Raw genomic sequence first — 21,148 nt, forward strand, 5'->3', positions numbered from 1 at the left:
AACTTTGAACTTTCTTCAAACTACAAATCTACCATTCCAGTGTTTTTCTTGCTATACTTTATTTACTTTGCCACCATGGCATTTTTTTGCCTTTACCTCCCTTATCTCACATCATTTGCTCTCATTGTATATAGTCTTTTTTTTTTTTCTTCTACTGCATCATTGATTGTATGTTGTTTTACTCCATGTGTAACTCTGTGTTTTTGTATGTTGTCGAACTGCTTTGCTTTATCTTGGCCAGGTCGCAATTGTAAATGAGAACTTGTTCTCAACTTGCCTACCTGGTTAAATAAAGGTGAAATAAAAAAATACAAAAAACTATCCATTTAACGTCAAAAAAAAATAAAAAAAAAAAACAGAACAGCACCATCTAGTGGTCAGAACCTGGTCATATCAGGATGTAGGATGGGACATAAACCAAACAACTTCAATTACTAATTTATCTGGACAGGGGGGAAAAAAGCATCACCAAATTCACTGGGAATACATTACATAGGATAAAGAAACAATACTCAAAGCCACAGTTCCATAATACTTGTCAGACATAGAGAAGTGATACTATATACTCGTTGTTGGGGTGGGATTGGCATGGGCAGTGGGGTGTGGGGGGTCTGTAGGTGGCTCTTAACAATTTCTTTGGATTCCTCATGGCTTAATCAATATCAGAACAAAGTTTGGTCCAAATCAGATTTTGGGTACTATATTTTTTGAATATTATATGAATCCAATAAATTAAAATGGCCAATTTGGGTTCAATCAATTAGCTTAATTTCTCAGAGATCAAATTACACTTCAACAAAACAATGTTCCAGGAATGCTAATCTTGTCTGTTTCTAACTACATAAATGATTTCAGAACAATCTGAGATGGTGGGTGTCATGGCTTGCTGATGTAGACCTCAGTGTTTTTTCTTATGATCCCATGGCTAACACTGTTTGGAGAAAAAGCAAACCTCATAGAGGAAGCAGAATATGCCAGCCCTAGTCCCCACTTCCTGATGATACTCTGATAAAAAAAATCTATGAAGTTGTTTTTTCAATCAAAAAGTTACAAGTTCAATCAATAATATTATTTAAATTGGATGAATCTCACTGTCTCACGCCATCTCACATGCATTCTCCAACCTCCAATCATCATATATCAAATTGACCAATCATTATGATACACATGAAAACTTCAGCTAAATAAGCAGTTGGGTTTTCCACAGAAACACAATGAATCATCCCAGCAGAAACACACTGCTTTCATTTCCTGTTGATGTAGCCACGTCATCATAGAGACACCCAACGTATGCATGGGTGCCCAAATAAATAAACACAACTGCATTGCCCACTCCTGTTTATTTTACCAGCATCAACAAGAGAGCTTGGAGTGTGGCCATTCATCCATAGCCTCAACTCTTCAGACTTACACGCACACACACATGACCACTATGAATAACTACATTGTTGAATAGAGAACTTCTCTGTGACTAATCTGATTATGAGGCAAAAAAAACGATTTAGAATTTCTTCCTCACACCTAACTCCAACTGAAACGCAAACAAAACAAACAAAAACAACAACTTAGAAACAAATTACCGTCATTGTTTTGGGATACAGGAAATTCAATCTAAAGGAATGAATTTGTGCTGTTGCATTCTAGGATTTCCCACTGACAAATTATTCCGCTGTACAACACTGATTGTTTTATACCAAATAAAAATGTTGGAGTGTCAGGGTCAGGGTTTCCGGTAATAGTCAGCTTTTGGCTGATATTTGTTTTTAGAAAAGCCTAAAAATAGAATTGGCACCGGGAAAAGAAGAAAAAATTCCCAATGTGAACTAATGTTTATTATCCTCTTCATTGATGGAAATACCAGTCGATGGAAATACATTTGACTGGTCATGATTAACAGTATACAGGTTAATTTGCATAATTGAGTGGAATTAAATTGGTGAATGTGTACTTATTATACGCATACAGCATACAGATAAAGAGCATTTGAGCGGGAAATCTGTCAGACAGAGTGAGAGCTGCTTCTACAGCATCTCAAACAGCAAATGTATAGGCAACAGAAGGATGGCTTCATCAGCGCATCACACACCACTTTGCAATGAGCTGGAGGCAGTATGCATTTTTAAAAACATAAACTCAGCAAAAAAAGAAACGTCCCTTTTTCAGGACCATGTCTTTCAAAGATAATTCATAAAAATCTAAATAACTTCACAGATCTTTATTGTAAAGGGTTTAAACACTGTTTCCCATGCTTGTTCAATGAACCATAAACAATTAATGAACATGCACCTGTGGAACGGTCGTTAAGACACTAACAGTTTACAGACGGTAGGCAATTAAGGTCACAATTATGAAAATGTAGGACACTAAAGAGGCCTTTCTACTGACTCTGAAAAACACCAAAAGAAATATGCCCAGGGTTCCTGCTCATCTGTGTGAACGTGCCCTAGGCATGCTGCAAGGAGGCATGAGGACTGCAGATGTGGCCAGGGCAATAAATTGCAATGTCTGTACTGTGAGACGCCTAAGACAGCGCTACAGGGAGACAGGATGGACAGCTGATCGTCCTCGCAGTGTCAGACCACATGTAACAACACCTGCACAGGATTGGTACATCCGAACATCACACCTGCAGGACAGGTACAAGTTGGCACCAACAACTGCCTGAGTTACACCAGGAATGCACAATCCCTCCATTAGTGCTCAGACTGTCTGCAATAGGCTGAGAGAGGCTGGACTGAGGGCTTGTAGGCCTGTTGTAAGGCAGGTCCTCACCAGACATCACCGGCAACAAAGTCGCCTATGGGAACAAACCCACCGTCGCTGGACCAGACAGGACTGGCAAAAAGTGCTCTTCACTGACGAGTCGCGGTTTTGTCTCACCAGGGGTGATGGTCGGATTTGTGTTTATCGTCAAATGAATGAGCGTTACACCGAGGCCTGTACTCTGGAGCGGGATCGATTTGGAGGTGGAGGGTCCGTCATGGTCTGGGGTGGTGTGTCACATCATCATCGGACTGAGCATGTTGTCATTACAGGCAATTTTCACACTGTGTGTTACAGGGAAGACATCCTTCTCCCTCATGTGGTACCCTTCCTGCAGGCTCATCCTGACATGACCCTCCAGCATGACAATGCCACCAGCCATACTGCTCATTCTGTGCGTGATTTCCTGCAAAACAGGAATGACAGTGTTCTGCCATGGCCAGCAAGAGCCCGGATCTCAATCCCATTGAGCACGTCTGGGACCTGTTGGATCGGAGGGTAAGACTAGGGCCATTCCCCCCAGAAATGTCCGGGAACTTACAGTTGCCTTGGTGGAAGATTGGAGTAAGATCTCACAGCAAGAACTGGCAAATCTGGTGCAGTCCATGAGGAGGAGATGCACTGCAGTACTTAATGCAGCTGGTGGCCACACCAGATACTGACTGTTACTTTTGATTTTGACCCCCCCCCCCCATTTGTTCAGGGACACATTATAACATTTCTGTTGGTCACATGTCTGTGGAACTTGTTCAGTTGATGTCTCAGTTGTTGAATCTTGTTATGTTCATACAAATATTTACACATGTTAAGTTTGCTGAAAATAAACGCAGTTGATAGTGAGAGGACTTATTTTTTTATACTTTTTTTACACTTAATTGTCTGAAACCTACATATTATAAGGCACGTCTTACCTCGCTCCAAAGTAGCCTAGCCAAAATCAGACCATATCAGTGGAGGCAATTATTTGATATCAACTTTAATTCATTGTGCAGTAGCCAAAGGAACAATCCTAGTCATATTAACAACCCATGCTAGTTGCTGCATATTAGTTCTCCCCTCTTTCAAATTGTTTACAGATATTTTAATCTCTGTCACATGAAACTGCTCACATGTGTAGTGTGCTTTTGACAACAGTGTTTTCCCGCTAATTGCATACTGAACATTCGACCGTAGCCTCCTGCCTTGTGTACATTGCTGTGCTAATAATGTGAAGAAATAATAGTTTATCAACATTTTAAAGTTAAATGTTCTGATCTGTTACATCAGACTTATTGCTTTTTAACGTTTTTTTTATGTAGCCTAGGCCTACTGGTTGTATGAACTTGGGATCTATCGTCCCACAACTGTCGCAGAGTCTGCTTGGAATAGGCTTTTTCTTTCTCGACGAGCTGACCAATAGAATAGGTCAACTTTTCTACTATGGGGGATAGTAGATTGACATAGGCTAGTCATTTTGCTTTTCATTACTTGTCTTGTTGGCTGAGAAAGAGTAAATGTGGTCAGTTATTCTAACACAGTGGTTCCCAACCAGGGGTACAATTGTGTTACTTAGTCTGTCCACAGGGAGTACTTCAGAAGACTCATGTGATCATAGACCTACTGGTAACATGCACATGAAGGGGTACTTCAGGGGTCCTCCGGGCAGAGCAAAACTCAGTTGGTAGTACAGTACTTCAGAACTCAGTTGGTGGTACAGTACTTCAGAACTCAGTCGGTGGTACAGTACTTTAGAACTCAGTTGGTGGTACAGTACTTCAGAACTCAGTCGGTGTTACAGTACTTCAGAACTCAGTTGGTGGTACAGTACTTCAGAACTCAGTCGGTGGTACAGTACTTCAGAACTCAGTCGGTGGTACAGTACTTCAGAACTCAGTTGGTGGTACAGTACTTTAGAACTCAGTTGGTGGTACAGTACTTCAGAACTCAGTCGGTGGTACAGTACTTCAGAACTCAGTTGGTGGTACAGTACTTCAGAACTCAGTTGGTGGTACAGTACTTCAGAACTCAGTCGGTGGTACAGTACTTTAGAACTCAGTTGGTGGTACAGTACTTTAGAACTCAGTTGGTGGTACAGTACTTCAGAACTCAGTTGGTAGTACAGTACTTCAGAACTCAGTTGGTGGTACAGTACTTCAGAACTCAGTCGGTGGTACAGTACTTTAGAACTCAGTTGGTGGTACAGTACTTCAGAACTCAGTTGGTGGTACAGTACTTCAGAACTCAGTCGGTGGTACAGTACTTCAGAACTCAGTCGGTGGTACAGTACTTCAGAACTCAGTTGGTGGTACAGTACTTCAGAACTCAGTCAGTGGTACAGTACTTTAGAACTCAGTCGGTGGGACAGTACTTCAGAACTCAGTCGGTGGGACAGTACTTCAGAACTCAGTTGGTGGTACAGTACTTCAGAACTCAGTTGGTGGTACAGTAACCGAAAAAAGGGTGGGAACCACTGTACTAACATCAGAATTTGGAAAGAAGGACCGCACATCGTTAAATCCTGGACTTGCATGTTCTGTTAACAGGAATTACCGCAATCTACATGTGATTTCTGTCATTCTGAACACCGTGGGTGGACACCCTAATCAGGTTCTGCAGCCAACGCATAGGGGTCCAGTAAATTTCTCAAATGTTCGGTAAATTAAAATGCTGCCGGTCAAATGTCCAGCGCCACATTTTCCTAACAAAAACCATGGTGTGTGTGTTTTTGTGTATATTGTGTGTGTACATTGTGTGTGTGTGTATATATTGTGTTTGTGTATAATGTGTGTGTGTGTGTGTGTGTGTGTGTGTGTGTGTGTGTGTGTGTGTGTGTGTGTGTGTGTGTGTGTGTGTGTGTGTGTGTGTGTGTGTGTGTGTGTGTGTGTGTGTGTGTTTAGTCTCTGCAGGCTTCTCTGATTATCTGAACTGTTTACATCTCAAAAGACTGCTGCACCAGGCCAAGAGGCCAGCCTCTAATGAACGTCCTGAACATCTGTGGTTTTTCAAGACAGCGCATCCAACAATATGCACCCGACTCCCAACATGTATGAGCATAGACACTCACTACCATACACGATAATGCGTCAAATCTAGCATGTACTCTCACGCACATACACAAAATGAGATACAGAGACACACAGAGAAACACACACCAGCACTCATTTCATCACTCACTTTGCACACACTCAGCCAAAGCACCTATTCTTCGGGCTAGCATAGCGCAGTTTTTTTCAACATAAAACAACTTTTCCTCGACATACAACATCAATGACAGCTTCCTGAGAATAAACGGACACGTGTGCAACCTGAGACACAATGGTTGTTTTCTGTGGTTTAATTAGAGGGGAGTTATGGTGAGTAATAAAGACAGAGCCTCCTCTACGTCCAGTACTTCCAGACACAAACACATTCACTTATTATGACTCTCTCTCTCTCTCTCTTCTCTCTCTCTTTTCTCTCTCTCTTTTCTCTCTCTCTCCTCTCTCTCCTCTCTTCTCTCTCTCGACAATCATTTGTTGTGCCAAGTGTGATATCGCTCCTAAATAGCGAGGGCTAATGTTCCTATCCACCCAGTAAGGACAGCAGGCTAGTCTATTCTTATTGGTATGTAACTGTTATGAAAGTTGTATTGTCAATTTGTTTTGTATTTAAACGCCATTTTAAACATGTACATGACAATGCAACAAAATGTCCCCATGTGGAAAATAATGTCAGTAAAGTAAAGATGCTATGGCACCACTCATGGTATGGCACTACTGATGGTATGGCACTACTGATGGTATGGCACTACTGATGGTATGGCACCACTGATGGTGTGGCACTACTGATGCTATGGCACCACTGTATGTGATTGGAGTATCTGCACTCTCTGTAAAATACATTCAAATGCTTTTATTGATTCTTTTTACAATAAACAGGTTTTTGGGGCTAAAAACCCAATGTCTGTGTCAGTAAAAGTATTGAGTGGATGTAATTTGTGCGCTATGAAATGAAACTCCCTTAGCTATGCACCAGTGAACGCACTCAATACTGGGTATTTTACGAGGGTCTGGTCGGCGCGGAGCTGTAAGGTGAACTGGACTGAATCCCACCAGTGTGACGGACAGATCCCCCTGACATCACAGAGGAAATGGAAACTCTGGCCCAGCACGACTGGTAACTGGGCTGCCGGTGCCTCTCTCCCTGAGGACGAGGAGGGGGAAGGGTTTTCCTAACCCTGTACACTGTACAGATAGAAGCAAACAACGGAGTGATGGTCTAGGACTGGGGGGTCTGAGCTGGACAGGCTAGGGATAAAACATAGTTTTAGTTTTATTCATTTAACTAGGAAAGTCAGTTAAGAACAAATTCTTATTTACAATGACGGTCTAGGAACAGTGGGTTAACTGCCTTGTTCAGTGGCAGAACGACAGATTTTTACCTTGTCAGCTTGGGGATTCGATCTAGCAACCATTCGCCCCTACAGTGAGGACTGAGCTGGACTTTGTCTAGAGAGGTGAACATTTTAAAAGCATTGCAGAAAATCAGCCTTCAACAAGTGATAGGTTAATCAGTGAGACTGAATTAATCAACCTTACAAAGACTACTAAATAAGTCAAAAAAGCCCAACTCAAAGTTAATAACAGAAGAAAAGGGCAGGCTTTATAAATATGTTTCCCCTGACCTTCTGGCTAACTCAGAATAAATAAGTTTCCCCTGACCTTCTGGCTAACTCAGAATAAATAAGTTTCCTCTGACCTTCTGGCTAACTCAGAATAAATACATTTCCTCTGACCTTCTGGCTAACTCAGAATAAATATGTTTCCTCTGACCTTCTGGCTAACTCAGAATAAATAAGTTTCCTCTGACCTTCTGGCTAACTCAGAATAAATAAGTTTCCCCTGACCTTCTGGCTAACTCAGAATAAATAAGTTTCCTCTGACCTTCTGGCTAACTCAGAATAAATAAGTTTCCTCTGACCTTCTGGCTAACTCAGAATAAATATGTTTCCCCTGACCTTCTGGCTAACTCAGAATAAATACATTTCCCCTGACCTGCTGGCTAACTCAGTATAAATACATTTCCTCTGACCTGCTGGCTAACTCAGTATAAATATGTTTCCCCTGACCTGCTGGCTAACTCAGTATAAATACATTTCCCCTGACCTGCTGGCTAACTCAGTATAAATATGTTTCCCCTGACCTGCTGGCTAACTCAGTATAAATACATTTCCCCTGACCTGCTGGCTAACTCAGTATTTATACATTTCCCCTGACCTGCTGGCTAACTCAGTATAAATAAGTTTCCCCTGACCTGCTGGCTAACTCAGTATAAATAAGTTTCCCCTGACCTGCTGGCTAACTCAGTATTTATACATTTCCCCTGACCTGCTGGCTAACTCAGAATAAATACATTTCCCCTGACCTGCTGGCTAACTCAGTATAAATATGTTTCCCCTGACCTGCTGGCTAACTCAGTATAAATACATTTCCCCTGACCTGCTGGCTAACTCAGTATTTATACATTTCCCCTGACCTGCTGGCTAACTCAGTATAAATAAGTTTCCCCTGACCTGCTGGCTAACTCAGTATAAATAAGTTTCCCCTGACCTGCTGGCTAACTCAGTATAAATATGTTTCCCCTGACCTGCTGGCTAACTCAGTATAAATAAGTTTCCCCTGACCTGCTGGCTAACTCAGTATAAATAAGTTTCCCCTGACCTGCTGGCTAACTCAGTATAAATATGTTTCCCCTGACCTGCTGGCTAACTCAGTATAAATATGTTTCCCCTGACCTGCTGGCTAACTCAGTATAAATATGTTTCCCCTGACCTGCTGGCTAACTCAGTATAAATATGTTTCCCTTGACTCAGCGTAGAATCATCTAATATATCCCGAGAAGACACGGTTTGTTGCATTTATACCCACCTATTGATTTCTCAGCGCTCTGGCACTGCGTCTGTAAAGGCTTCAAGTGGACATATGGATCAAGCTACTGCACAAGACTCACTTATATCAATACATTCCAAAACAGCCGAATCTAAACAGGCGGCTGAGCTGAAACAGAATGTAATTGGTTTAATGTAATTGATATCTTATGTGGAGGCATTACAAAGTGCAATAGAGTGCAATTCCTGATTTCAGTGGCAGTTATCTTCAGTGGCAGTTGTCCTCAGACAAACACACACGCACACAGGCAGGCATGCACGCATGCACAGACACATGCATACACACACACAACAAACACACACGCACACAAACACACGGATCCACACCTGCCAAAGGCAAGACTAAATCTAAAATCACAAACGTGTTACAGAATTACCTGACTTTTAACATTTCACTATTGATTCCCTAAAGTTGATTAACTGCACGTACTGTGTGTGACTGCGCAAGTCTGTTGTTCATTATGAGCAAAACTGGATTTACTTATTCAACGTCACAAAAACAGATAATCTCATAACCCTAAATTGAACTAAGAACAATGTCAACAATGCTTACACTAGCTGGAATCTAGCACTGAGCCATGATGCATGATACCATACTAAACTAACATTATTACCAATAATAATCAGGTTTTCAATAGGAAGCTGAACCAAACCTTTAAAGTCCATTGTGTCACTTGTCAACCTCATATTCATTATATCGAGCACCATACCAGTGTCTGCATATATCAAAATGGTGCGCTTACTGTATGTTCTATGGTTAAGAAGATAAGAAGAACGGTCCTAAAGAATGTATTTTTCCAAACCTTTACCTTCTCGACCGGCCGACTAACTACAACATGTGAGCAACAAGAGAGCATTGAGTAAAAGGGGACATCACAAGGAGTTCCTAGAAGTTCTATTGAGCTCCAAGGAGTTCCAAGGAGTTCCAAGGAGTTTCAAGGAGTTTCAAGGAGTTCCAAGGAGTTCCAAGGAGTTCCAAGGAGTTTCAAGGAGTTTCAAGGAGTTCCAAGGAGTTCCAAGGAGTTCCAAGGAGTTCCAAGGAGTTCCAAGAAGTCTGCACATGTATTATATTTTGCCTTTCTAATAACATTCTAACTCCAACTCAACTCAACCCCCCCTACTCACCTGTAGTGACGAAAGATCTCCTCCTCCACATCTGTGATGAAATGGCACTTGGTGCATGAGTGCTCCCCGTGAGGGCCCTTGGGGGCAGAGTACCTCCCCGTCTCAGCTCCCTCCTGTTCGGGCTTGACCTCCAGCACGCCGTGGGTGGCATGGGTGCTGTCGTAGTGCAGCAGAAGCAGGTCGATGTCGCTGGTGGCGTAGGGACACTGGTCACACAGGTGGGTGACGCTGGGCCTGGGAGTTGGGGAGCTGCCCTGGGGGGACAGCTGGAGGAAAAGGAGGGCGCAGTGGGAGCATGCGCTCTTCCTACAAGCAAACGGGTAGGAGATCTCCCCCAGGTGCTTCTCGGGGCTGCAGAGGCCACGCGGGCAGAACGGGCAGTGCTTGATGGTGCATTTGTGGATGCTGTGGGCCTGCTGGTAGTGGCGGAGCAGAGGCGCCACCACAATAACCTCAGGCCCGTGGTTCATGGAGTAGCGGAAGTCACAGAACTGGCAGTTGTAGCTGGTTACCACCATCTCCGGATCCGTTGCGCCCATCGAGCCACTCGTTCCTGTCTTGTCTTTCCTCCGGCTGTGGGGGTCTCTCTCTCCGTCCCTGGATTTGCTGCTCCTTCGCTCCCTCTTGGCTGGGCTGCCCTCCCTGGTCCCCCCTCTTTCTCCTCCAGGCTGTCTGTGTCTCTTCTCATAATGCTCCAGGAGGCGTTGTGAGCTGGGCGACTCACAGCTGAAGCTGCAGTACTTACACCGGTAATAGGCCACCGCTGTGGCGCCGCCGTCGGACCCCGTACAGCCAGGCGAGTCTGTGGCCCTGCCATCGGCCCCCGTCCAGCCAGGTGAGTCTGTGGCCCCACCGTCAGACCCCGTCCAGCCCGGCGAGTCCGTGGCGTGGATGGGGACGGAGTAGCCAGCCACCGAGTCGTCCTCAGCACGGACCGCCACCCGGTCCTCCCACTTTCCCAATTCCGCCCCCTCCACGCCACCACCCCGTGTCACATAGTTCCCCTTCCTGTCCGAGGGCTTGTCGTCGTTTGGCAGCGGCGGGGGCTGGGACTTCATCTTGTTGGGGTGGGCAGAAAGGAAGTGTTGCTCCAGCTCCACTGAGGAGCTTCCCATGTAGGTGAAGTTACAGAACTTGCAGCGGAAGTACTTGGTGTTTCCCTGACAGTCCGGAGTCTTCCTCCCGATGCCGATGAAGGTATCTCCCAACGTCACCTGGAGCACAATGAGGAAAGAAACTTCTGTAACTCATGTTGATTATGCATTTCACTTGAATTTATTTTCTTTCTTCCCCTGATTTACTTTTATCTTATGTTTTCTTTTGTGTTATTTGTAAATTGTTATTTGTAACAATGTGTAAAAAATAAATAAATAATCTACTCTTTATTTATTGCAATAAATATTTGGAAGAACTCCACGCGATTTTAATTTGTCTTTTAATTCTGATCATATTGTTTTCTATTTCTTCTTGTGTGCAAATACATATATATATATATATATTTGAATAAAAACAGATACATGTGTGAGTCAGTCACACAGGCACTGAAAAAAAAACCTAATGACATCACGCACCCAGACAATAAGCTACACGATAAGGCCATGATACCAGGAAAGAAAAGTTAAAGCTTATGATGTATATAATCTATTATCTATATCTACAGAGGTATAGCTCCGTTTAGAATGGTTTTTGGGATGAATTGAATTGAGCAGATAAGGAGATGTTAGGGATCAAACTAGAACACCTAGGGTAAGAACAGCTGATAGAACAATCTAGAACATCTGGAGTAAGAGCAGCTGATAGATCAAACTAGAACACCTGGGGTAAGAGCAGCTGATAGATCAAACTAGAACACCTGGGGTAAGAGCAGCTGATAGATCAAACTAGAACACCTGGGGTAAGAGCAGCTGATAGATCAAACTAGAACACCTGGGGTAAGAGCAGCTGATAGATCAAACTAGAACACCTGGGGCAAGAACAGCTGATAGAACAATCTAGAACACCTGGGGTAAGAGCAGCTGCTTTATATGGTAATACATGCTGTATAACAATGTCTATTAGACATGATCAAATATGAATTCCCTCGTGTTATTGAAGAAGAGAAATGGCAAACTTGAGATCGTTTTGATGATCAAGTTGACAATGCAGTCAACCAGAAGCAGTGTGATAGAACAAAGGGGTTTATATCAGAATACTACTAAAGAAACACCTGATCCCTAATAATACACAACAAATCCAATCTCTATTTCCAAGTATTTTCGATGCTTGTGCAAGTGTGAACATCGAGTGCCTGGCAGGGATCCAGCAGTCAAGGTTGTTGTCTAGTAAGCACAACAAAACCAAACCAACCTTGCAATCGAACATGTTCCCTGAATTTCAACAACCTACGCACCTTGACCTCCAACAAATGGCTCCAACAAATGGCTCAAATCGGAAACATAAGTGTTGCTGTGTGAAATATCCCGGAGCCAGAGACGTTCTATAATGGGAAGGTTATCCAGTGTGTGTAAGAGGGAGGTCTTGATCCTGGCGTGTCGTTAAAGCAGCCTGGTGTCATTTTCTAGACGATGAGAAATGACTTTTAATCCCAGCCCCCGTCCCCGCAGAAGGCCTTTTGGTAAATAAAATGTGTTCTTAACTGACTTGCCTAGTTAAATGAAGGTTAAGTAAAATAAATCAAAATAAAATGACTGAAACAGAGTGGGTCGCTCCTAAAACTGCCTGAAGAGATTAGCTTAATAGACCATTTATTATACAGTGAGGGAAAAAAGTATTTGATCCCCTGCTGATTTTGTACGTTTGCCCACTGACAAAGAAATAATCAGTCTATCATTTTAATGGTAGGTTTATTTGAACAGTGAGAGACAGAATAACAACAAAAAAATCCAGAAAAACGCATGTCAAAAATGTTATGAATTGATTTGCATTTTAATGAGGGAAATAAGTATTTGACCCCTCTGCAAAACATGACTTAGTACTTGGTGGCAAAACCTGTTGGCAATCACAGAGGTCAGACGTTTCTTGTAGTTGGCCACCAGGTTTGCACACATCTCAGGAGGGATTTTGTCCCACTCTTTGCAGACCTTCTCCAAGTCATTAAGGTTTCGAGGCTGACGTTTGGCAACTCGAACCATCAGCTCCCTCCACAGATTTTCTATGGGATTGAGGTCTGGAGACAGGCTAGGCCACTCCATGACCTTAACCTGTTATGGCTAGGGGGCAGTATTTTCACGGCCGGATAAAAAACTTACCCGATTTAATCTGATTATTACTCCTGCCCAGAAACTAGAATATGCATATAATTATTAGCTTTGGATAGAAAACACTCCAAAGTTTCTAAAACTGTTTGAATGGTGTCTGTGAGTATAACAGAACTCATTTGGCAGGCGAAACCTGAAAAGATTCTGTAGAGGAAGTACCCTGTCTGACCATTTCTTGGCCTTCTTGATTATCTCTATCCAAAACAGGGGATCTCTGCTGTTACGTGACACTTCCTACGGCTCCCATGGGCTCTCAGAAGGCGGCAAAAAGCTGAATCGTGGCTTTGCAGGCCCTGACTGAAAAACAGTAGCGCGTTTGGATAGTGGCCGGTCACAGTACTATGAGACTCAGGCTCGTGCACGAGTCGACTCCATGTTTTATCTTTGAACGAAAACCACCACTCCCGGTCGGAATATTATCGCTTTTTTACGAGAAAAATGGCATAAAAATGTATTTTAAACAGCGGTTGACATGCTTCGAAGTACGGTAATGGAATATTTAGATTTTTTTGGTCACGAAATGCGTCGTGCGCGTGACCCTTATTTACACTTCGGATAGTGTCTTGAACGCACAAACAAAACGCCGCTATTTGGATATAACAATGGATTATTTTGAACCAAACCAACATTTGTTATTGAAGTAGCAGTCCTGGGAGTGCATTCTGACGAAGAACACCAAAGGTAATCAAACTTTTCTAATAGTAAATCGGAGTTTGGTCAGGGCTAAACTTGGTGGGTGTCAAAATAGCTAGCCGTGATGGCTGGGCTATCTACTCAGAATATTGCAAAATGTGCTTTCACCGAAAAGCTATTTTAAAATCAGACACCTTGATTGCACAAAGGAGTTCTGTATCTATAATTCTTAAAATAATTGTTATGTTTTTTGTGAACGTTTATCGTGAGTAATTTAGTAAATTCACCGGAAGTGTTCGGTGGGAATGCTAGTTCTGAACGTCACATGCGAATGTAAAAAGCTGGTTTTTGATATAAATATGAACTTGATTGAACAAAACATGCATGTATTGTATAACATAATGTCCTAGGCGTGTCATCTGATGAAGATCATCAAAGGTTAGTGCTGCATTTAGCTGTGGTTTTGTTTTTTGTGACATTATATGCTAGCTTGAAAAATGGGTGTCTGATTATTTCTGGCTGGGTACTCTGCTGACATAATCTAATGTTTTGCTTTCGCTGTAAAGCCTTTTTGAAATCGGACAGTGTGGTTAGATAAAGGAGAGTCTTGTCTTTAAAATGCTGTAAAATAGTCATATGTTTGAAAAATTGAAGTTTTTGTATTTTTGAGGAATTTGTAATTCGCGCCACGCCTATCATTGGATATTGGAGCAGGTGTTCCGCTAGCGGAACGTCTAGATGTATTAATGTGCTTCTTCTTGAGCCACTCCTTTGTTGCCTTGGCCGGGTGTTTTGGGTCATTGTCATGCTGGAATACCCATCCACGACCCATTTTCAATGCCCTGGCTGAGGGAAGGAGGTTCTCACCCAAGATTTGACGGTACATGGCCCCGTCCATCTTCCCTTTGATGCGGTGAAGTTGTCCTGTCCCCTTAGCAGAAAAACACCCCCAAAGCATAATGTTTCCACCTCCATGTTTGACGGTGGGGATGGTGTTCTTGGGGTCATAGGCAGCATTCCTCCTCCTCCAAACACGGCGAGTTGAGTTGATGCCAAAGAGCTCCATTTTGGTCTCATCTGAACACAACACTTTCACCCAGTTGTCCTCTGAATCATTCAGATGTTCATTGGCCAACTTCAGACGGGCATGTATATGTGCTTTCTTGAGCAGGGGGACCTTGCGGGCGCTGCAGGACTTCAGTCCTTCACGGCGTAGTGTGTTACCAATTGTTTTCTTGGTGACTATGATCCCAGCTGCCTTTAGATCATTGACAAGATTCTCCCGTGTAGTTCTGGGCTGATTCCTCACCGTTCTCATGATCATTGCAACTCAACCCGAGGGAGATTGACAGTTCTTTTGTGTTTCTTCCATTTGCGAATAATCGCACCAACTGTTGTCACCTTCTCACCAAGCTGCTTGGCGATGGTCTTGTAGCCCATTCCAGCCTTGTGTAGGTCTACAATCTTGTCCCTGACGTCCTTGGAGAGCTCTTTGGTCTTGGCCATGGTGGAGAGTTTGGAATCTGATTGATTGATTGCTTCTGTGGACAGGTGTCTTTTATACAGGTAACAAACTGAGATTAGGAGCACTCCCTTTAAGAGTGTGCTCCTAATCTCAGCTCATTACCTGTATAAAAGACACCTGGGAGCGAGAAATCTTTCTGATTGAGAGGGGGTCAAATATTTATTTCCCCCAATAAAATGCAAATCAATTTATAACATTTTTGACATGCGTTTTTCTGGATTTTTGTTGTTGTTATTCTGTCTCTCACTGTTCAAATAAACCTACCATTAAAATTATAGACTGATCATTTCTTTGTCAGTGGGCAAACATACAAAATCAGCATGGGATCAAATACCTTTTTCCCTCACTGTATGACTGGTCTACTCAGTCAAGCCAAATGTCCTCTGACGTATTAGCAATAAAATAAATACAATGAAATACCAGAAGATGTCTACGATGGAATGAAATATAAATGTATAAAACATTTAGTATTTTAACACAGTTTGGGGATTTTAAGTGGGGAAAATTGGAGCTTGTCTTACGTGAGGGATTGTCATAAATTACATAATTGACTGTACTTTGTTTGTTGCAATCTTGCAACAGTACTATGAAGTACTACTACAGTCCTATGAAGTACTACTACAGTCCTATAAAGTCTGTTCTTCTCTGTCTTCTGAACGCAGTAAGACTATCTACTCGGAGATCAGTGGGTAAAAGTCTTACTGTGCCTCGACAATGTCTCCAGAGTCCAGAGACTGCAAAGTGTCATTGGACCAGAGCAGCATCACAAGATTATAATATAATATTTAAAAATGATAAAGTGATATCCGCAGGCTCTCTCAGAGTGTACCTTTGTGAACATGTGCAGTAGGCTAAAAATAAACGTTCACCCATAACATTGACTTGGGTGTGGAATGGTACGCATCCCACAAAAATAACAATATGCAAAAGGTCTGTCTGGTCAGGTATTCACCGGGATTTTCTTCTCACAGACACATATACATACAAACACTCCCCCCCCCCCCCCACACACACACACACACACACACACACACACACACACACACACACACACACACACACACACACACACACACACACACACACACACACACACACACACACACACACACACACACACACACACACACACACACACAAACATAACGTGACCATTAGAGAGAGAGAAAAAAGGTGACAGCCATACCAACACATCAGCCCACTTAGTCTGAGACAGTCTGAATATTTCAAGGAGGAAAACAACATTAGAGGTAGCCTAATTACAATCTGTGGTGGGCTAAAAGGCCAAATGGCCCTGCCTGCTGTATGATATGGCATTAAGAGGCCCAGACCCCGGGACAAACTCACCTCATTTACAAGGAACACTAGAGTTAAATGCACCACTCGAATTGTAAACATGACATTGTTGAAGTTGAGGGAGAAACCGCATGCAGCGAAAGCTGTGCAGATAAATGGCTCTGACATCTGTTCATTACCCCTCATTTAAAATAAATCGAGTTCCCTGTTTTCACTGGCTCCCTCTCCCTTCCCTACAATCTTTTCTCCCTTTTCATTGGGTAATGAGAAATGAGCAGCCTTCGATGTTACTGCATGGAAAATTCCCACTAGGGGATGAAAGCAGAACAGTGTTTATGATTGTATTATATTTTTTTTATTTTTATAATGACAATATTTGAACCCGGAGACATCCAATTGATACTGATAGAGAGACAAAGATTGCTAAGAAATCATTTCAACCAGAGGCTGGTAATAGCTCCGAGTCACGTACAGCCCTTTTCTTTTGGGGTTATTAGATCATATGTATATTAAGACTCCCAAACAGTGCACACACTGTAAGGTCCATGTGTGCAATATATGTTTGGCAGGCATTTCCTTAATACAATATAAATGTTTATTTCTGTACACAAGGAAACCGCTAAATGGTTGTGCCACTTTACAAATTAACCTGTGTACGCCAATAAAATAAATCACACACAAAAATGATGAGAAAAGCTTTCAAAACAACAAATAACTAACAAATACAAATAAGATGGATGTAGCTATATTTTGAAGAGTTACGCATCATCAATTTAATAACTCATAGATTTATAGGAATAATCCATCCTAAAACCATATTTATAAATCATTCCTGGTCAATACTAAAATATTAAATTAGCTAAGAAGTACACATCATTTTACAAATAAGCTCAACTAAAAACAGTGAGTAACATAGCAATTTATTCTCTTGGTCAAAAAACATTAGCTCAGACTGCCCACAATGCGCTATTACAAAATGGAGGGTCATAAAATAGTTATTTTTTTGGACGTGTAGTCCATGAACATAATGTTTCAGGTTGGGATGTGCAGTTGAAGTCGGAAGTTTACATACACTTAGGTTGGAGCAATTAAAACCTGTTTTTCAACCACTCCACAAATTTCTTGTTAACAAACTGTAGTTTTGGCAAGTCAGTTAGGACAACTACTTTGTGTAGGACAAAAGTAATTTTTCCAACAATTGTTTACAGACAGATTATTTCACTTATAATTCACTGTATCACAATTCCAGTGGGTCAGAAGTTTACATACACTAAGTTGACTATGCCTTTAAACAGCTTGGAAAATTCCAGAAAATCATGTCATGACTTTAGAAGCTTCTGATAGGCTAATTGACATCATTTTAGTCAATTGGAGGTGTACCTGTGGCTGTATTTCAAGGCCTACCATCAAACTCAGTGCCTCTTTGCTTGACATCATGGGAAAATCTAAAGAAATCAGCCAAGACCTCAGAAAAACAATTGTAGACCTCCACAAGTCTGGTTCATCCTTGGGAGCAATTTCCAAACGCCTGAAGGTACCACGTTCATCTGTACAAACAATAGTACGCAAGTATAAACACCATGGGACCACGCAGCCGTCATACCGTTCAGGAAGGTATGACGGCTGCATCCTTCCTGAACGTACTTTGGTGCGAAAAGTGCAAATCAATCCCAGAACAACAGCAATGGACCTTGTGAAGATGCTGGAGGTAACAGGTACAAAAGTATCTATATCCACAGTAAAACGAGTCCTATATCGACATAACCTGAAAGGCTGCTCAGCAAGGTAGAAGCCACTGCTGCAAAACCGCCATAAAAAAGCCAGACTCCGGTTTGCAACTGCACATGGGGACAAAGATCATACTTTTTGGAGAAATGTCCTCTGGTCTGATGAAACTAAAATAGAACTGTTTGGCCATACTGACCATCGTTATGTTTTGAGGAAAAAGGGGGAGGCGTGCAAGGCGAAGAACACCATCCCAACCGTGAAGCACGGGGGTGGCAGAATCATGTTGTGGGGGTGCTTTGCTGCAGGAGGGACTGGTGCACTGACAAAGCCCTGACCTCAATCCTATAGAAAATGTGTGGGCAGAACTGAAAAAGTGTGTGCGAGCAAGGAGGCCTACAAACCTGACTCAGTTACTCTACTATTATTCTGACATTTCACATTCTTAAAATAAAGTGGTGATCCTAACTGACCTAAGACAGGGACTTTTTACGAGGATTAAATGTCAGGAATTGTGAAAAACTGAGTTTAAATGTATTTGGCTAATGTGTATGTAAACTTCTGACTTCAACTGTATTTATTACAGTGATAAAAAAGACTACACTTCCCATTCAGCTTCTCTCCATGGGTGCCCAGTTACTTTGATGACTCAAATGTCCCACTAAGAGACAAGGCTCAAGCCCCGGCTGGCCTGAGTTCCTGCAGACTACATTGCAGACGCATGCCAGATCTTACAACGCCTGGAAAGCTATTCACAACATATCAGCTAACCACATCATATGATATAGCAATCTGATGACCGACTGCACAGTCAATGATGTGGCACGCAACCATTGGTTGACGCAATACAACGCCTGGGCATCTAGTCGAGTAGGAACTGTACCGTTATACAGTACTTAGAATTCCTCACTATCAAATGCCGACTGCATTATCTACCAAGAGAATTCTCTTCGATCATAATCACAGTTGTGTATACCTCCCCCCCCCAAGCAGACACATCGACAGCCCTGAAGGAACTTCATTTGACTCTATGTAAACTGGAAACCACATATCCTGAGGCTGCATTTATTGTAGCCGGGGATTTTAACAAGGCTAATCTGAAAACAAGGCTCCCCAAATTCTATCAGCATATCGATTGTGCTACCAGGGGTAGCAAAACCCTGGATCATTGTTATTCTAACTTCCGCGACGCGTATAAGGCCCTCCCCCGCCCTCCCTTCAGAAAAGCTGACCACGACTCCATTTTGTTGCTCCCAGCATATAGACAGAAACTAAAACAGGAAGCTCCCGCCCTCAGGTCTCTTCAACGCTGGTCCGACCAATCGGATTCCACGTTTCAAGATTGCTTCGATCACGTGGACTGGGATATGTTCCGCATTGCGTCGAACAACAACATTGACGAATACGCTGATTCGGTGTGCGAGTTCATTAACAAGTGCATCGGTGATGTTGTACCCACAGCGTCGATAAAAACATTCCCCAACCAGAAACCGTGGATTGATGGCAGCATTCGCGCAAAATTGAATGCGCGAACCACTGCTTATAATCAGGGCAACGTGACTGGAAACATGACCGAATACAAACAGTGTAGCTATTCCCTCCGCAAGGCAATCAAACAAGCTAAGCGTCAGTATAAAGACAAAGTGGAGTCGCAATTCAACGGCTCAGACACGAGAGGTATGTGGCAGAGTCTACAGTATCATGGACTACAAAAGAAACACCAGCCCCGTCGCGGATCATGATGCCTTGCTCCCAGACAGACTGAACAACTTTTTTGCTTGCTTTCAGGACAATACAGTACCACTGACACGGCCCGCTACCAAAACCTGCGGGCTCTCCTTCACTGTAGCCAATGTGAGTAAAACATTTAAACGTGTTAACCCTCGCAAGGCTGCAGGCCCAGACGGCATCCCCGGCCGCGTCCTCAGAGCATGCGCAGACCAGCTGGCTGGTGTGTTTACAGACATACTCAATCAATCCTTATCCCAGTCTGCTGTCACCACATGCTTCAAGAGGGCCACCATTGTTCCTGTTCCCAAGAAAGCTAAGGTAACTGAGCTAAATGACTACCGCCCTGTAGCACTCACTTCCGTCATCATGAAGTGCTTTGAGAGACTAGTCAAGGACCATATCACCTCCACTCTACCTGACACCCTAGACCCACTCCAATTTGCTTACCGCCACAATAGGTCCACAGACGACGCAATCGCCATCACACTGCACACTACCTTAACCCATCTGGACAAGAGGAATACCTATGTAAGAATGCTGTTCATCGATTACAGCTCAGCATTTAACACCATAGTACCCTCCAAACTCGTCATTAAGCTCGAGATCCTGGGTCTCGACCCCGCCCTGTGCAACTGGGTCCTGGATTTCCTGACGGGCCGCCCCCAGGTGGTGAGGGTAGGTAACAACATTTCCACCCCGCTGATCCTCAACACTGGGTCCCCACAAGGGTGTGTTCTCAGCCCTCTCCTGTACTCCCTGTTTACCCATGACTGCGTGGCCATGCACGCCTCCAACTCAGTCATCAAGTTTGCAGACGACACTACAGTGGTAGGCTTGATTACCAACAACAACGAGACGGCCTACAGGGAGGAGGTGAGGGCCCTCGGAGTGTGGTGTCAGGAAAATAACCTCACACTCAATGTCAACAAAACAAAGGAGATGATCGTGGACTTCAGGAAACAGCAGAGGGAGCAGCCCCCTATCTACGTTGACGGGACTGTAGTGGAGAGGGTGGAGAGTTTTAAGTTCCTCGGCGTACACATCACAGACAAACTGAAATGGTCCACCCACACAGACAGTGTGGTGAAGAAGGCGCAGCAGCGCCTCTTCAACCTCAGGAGGCTGAAAAAATTCATCTTGTCACCAAAAACACTCACAAACTTTTACAGATGCACAATCGAGAGCATC

The 21,148-nt window shown here is 43.1% G+C and overlaps 1 protein-coding gene across 3 annotated transcripts in view; it reads right to left on the reverse strand.

Annotated features, from left to right (window-relative positions):
- The window catches only part of LOC106589004 (zinc finger transcription factor Trps1), a 211,392-nt gene that overhangs the window by 133,580 nt on the left and 56,664 nt on the right, over positions 1 to 21,148 (reverse strand). For all 3 annotated transcript variants that reach the window (XM_014178623.3, XM_014178625.3, XM_014178624.3), the window contains exon 4: positions 9,794 to 11,007. In XM_014178623.3, the coding sequence (XP_014034098.2) occupies positions 9,794 to 11,007 (1,214 nt within the window). The remainder of the gene's footprint in view (positions 1 to 9,793; positions 11,008 to 21,148) is intronic.

This window comes from Salmo salar, chromosome 27, assembly GCF_965601325.2.
Source record: "Salmo salar chromosome 27, fSalSal1, whole genome shotgun sequence".
NCBI classification, from domain to species: domain Eukaryota; kingdom Metazoa; phylum Chordata; class Actinopteri; order Salmoniformes; family Salmonidae; genus Salmo; species Salmo salar.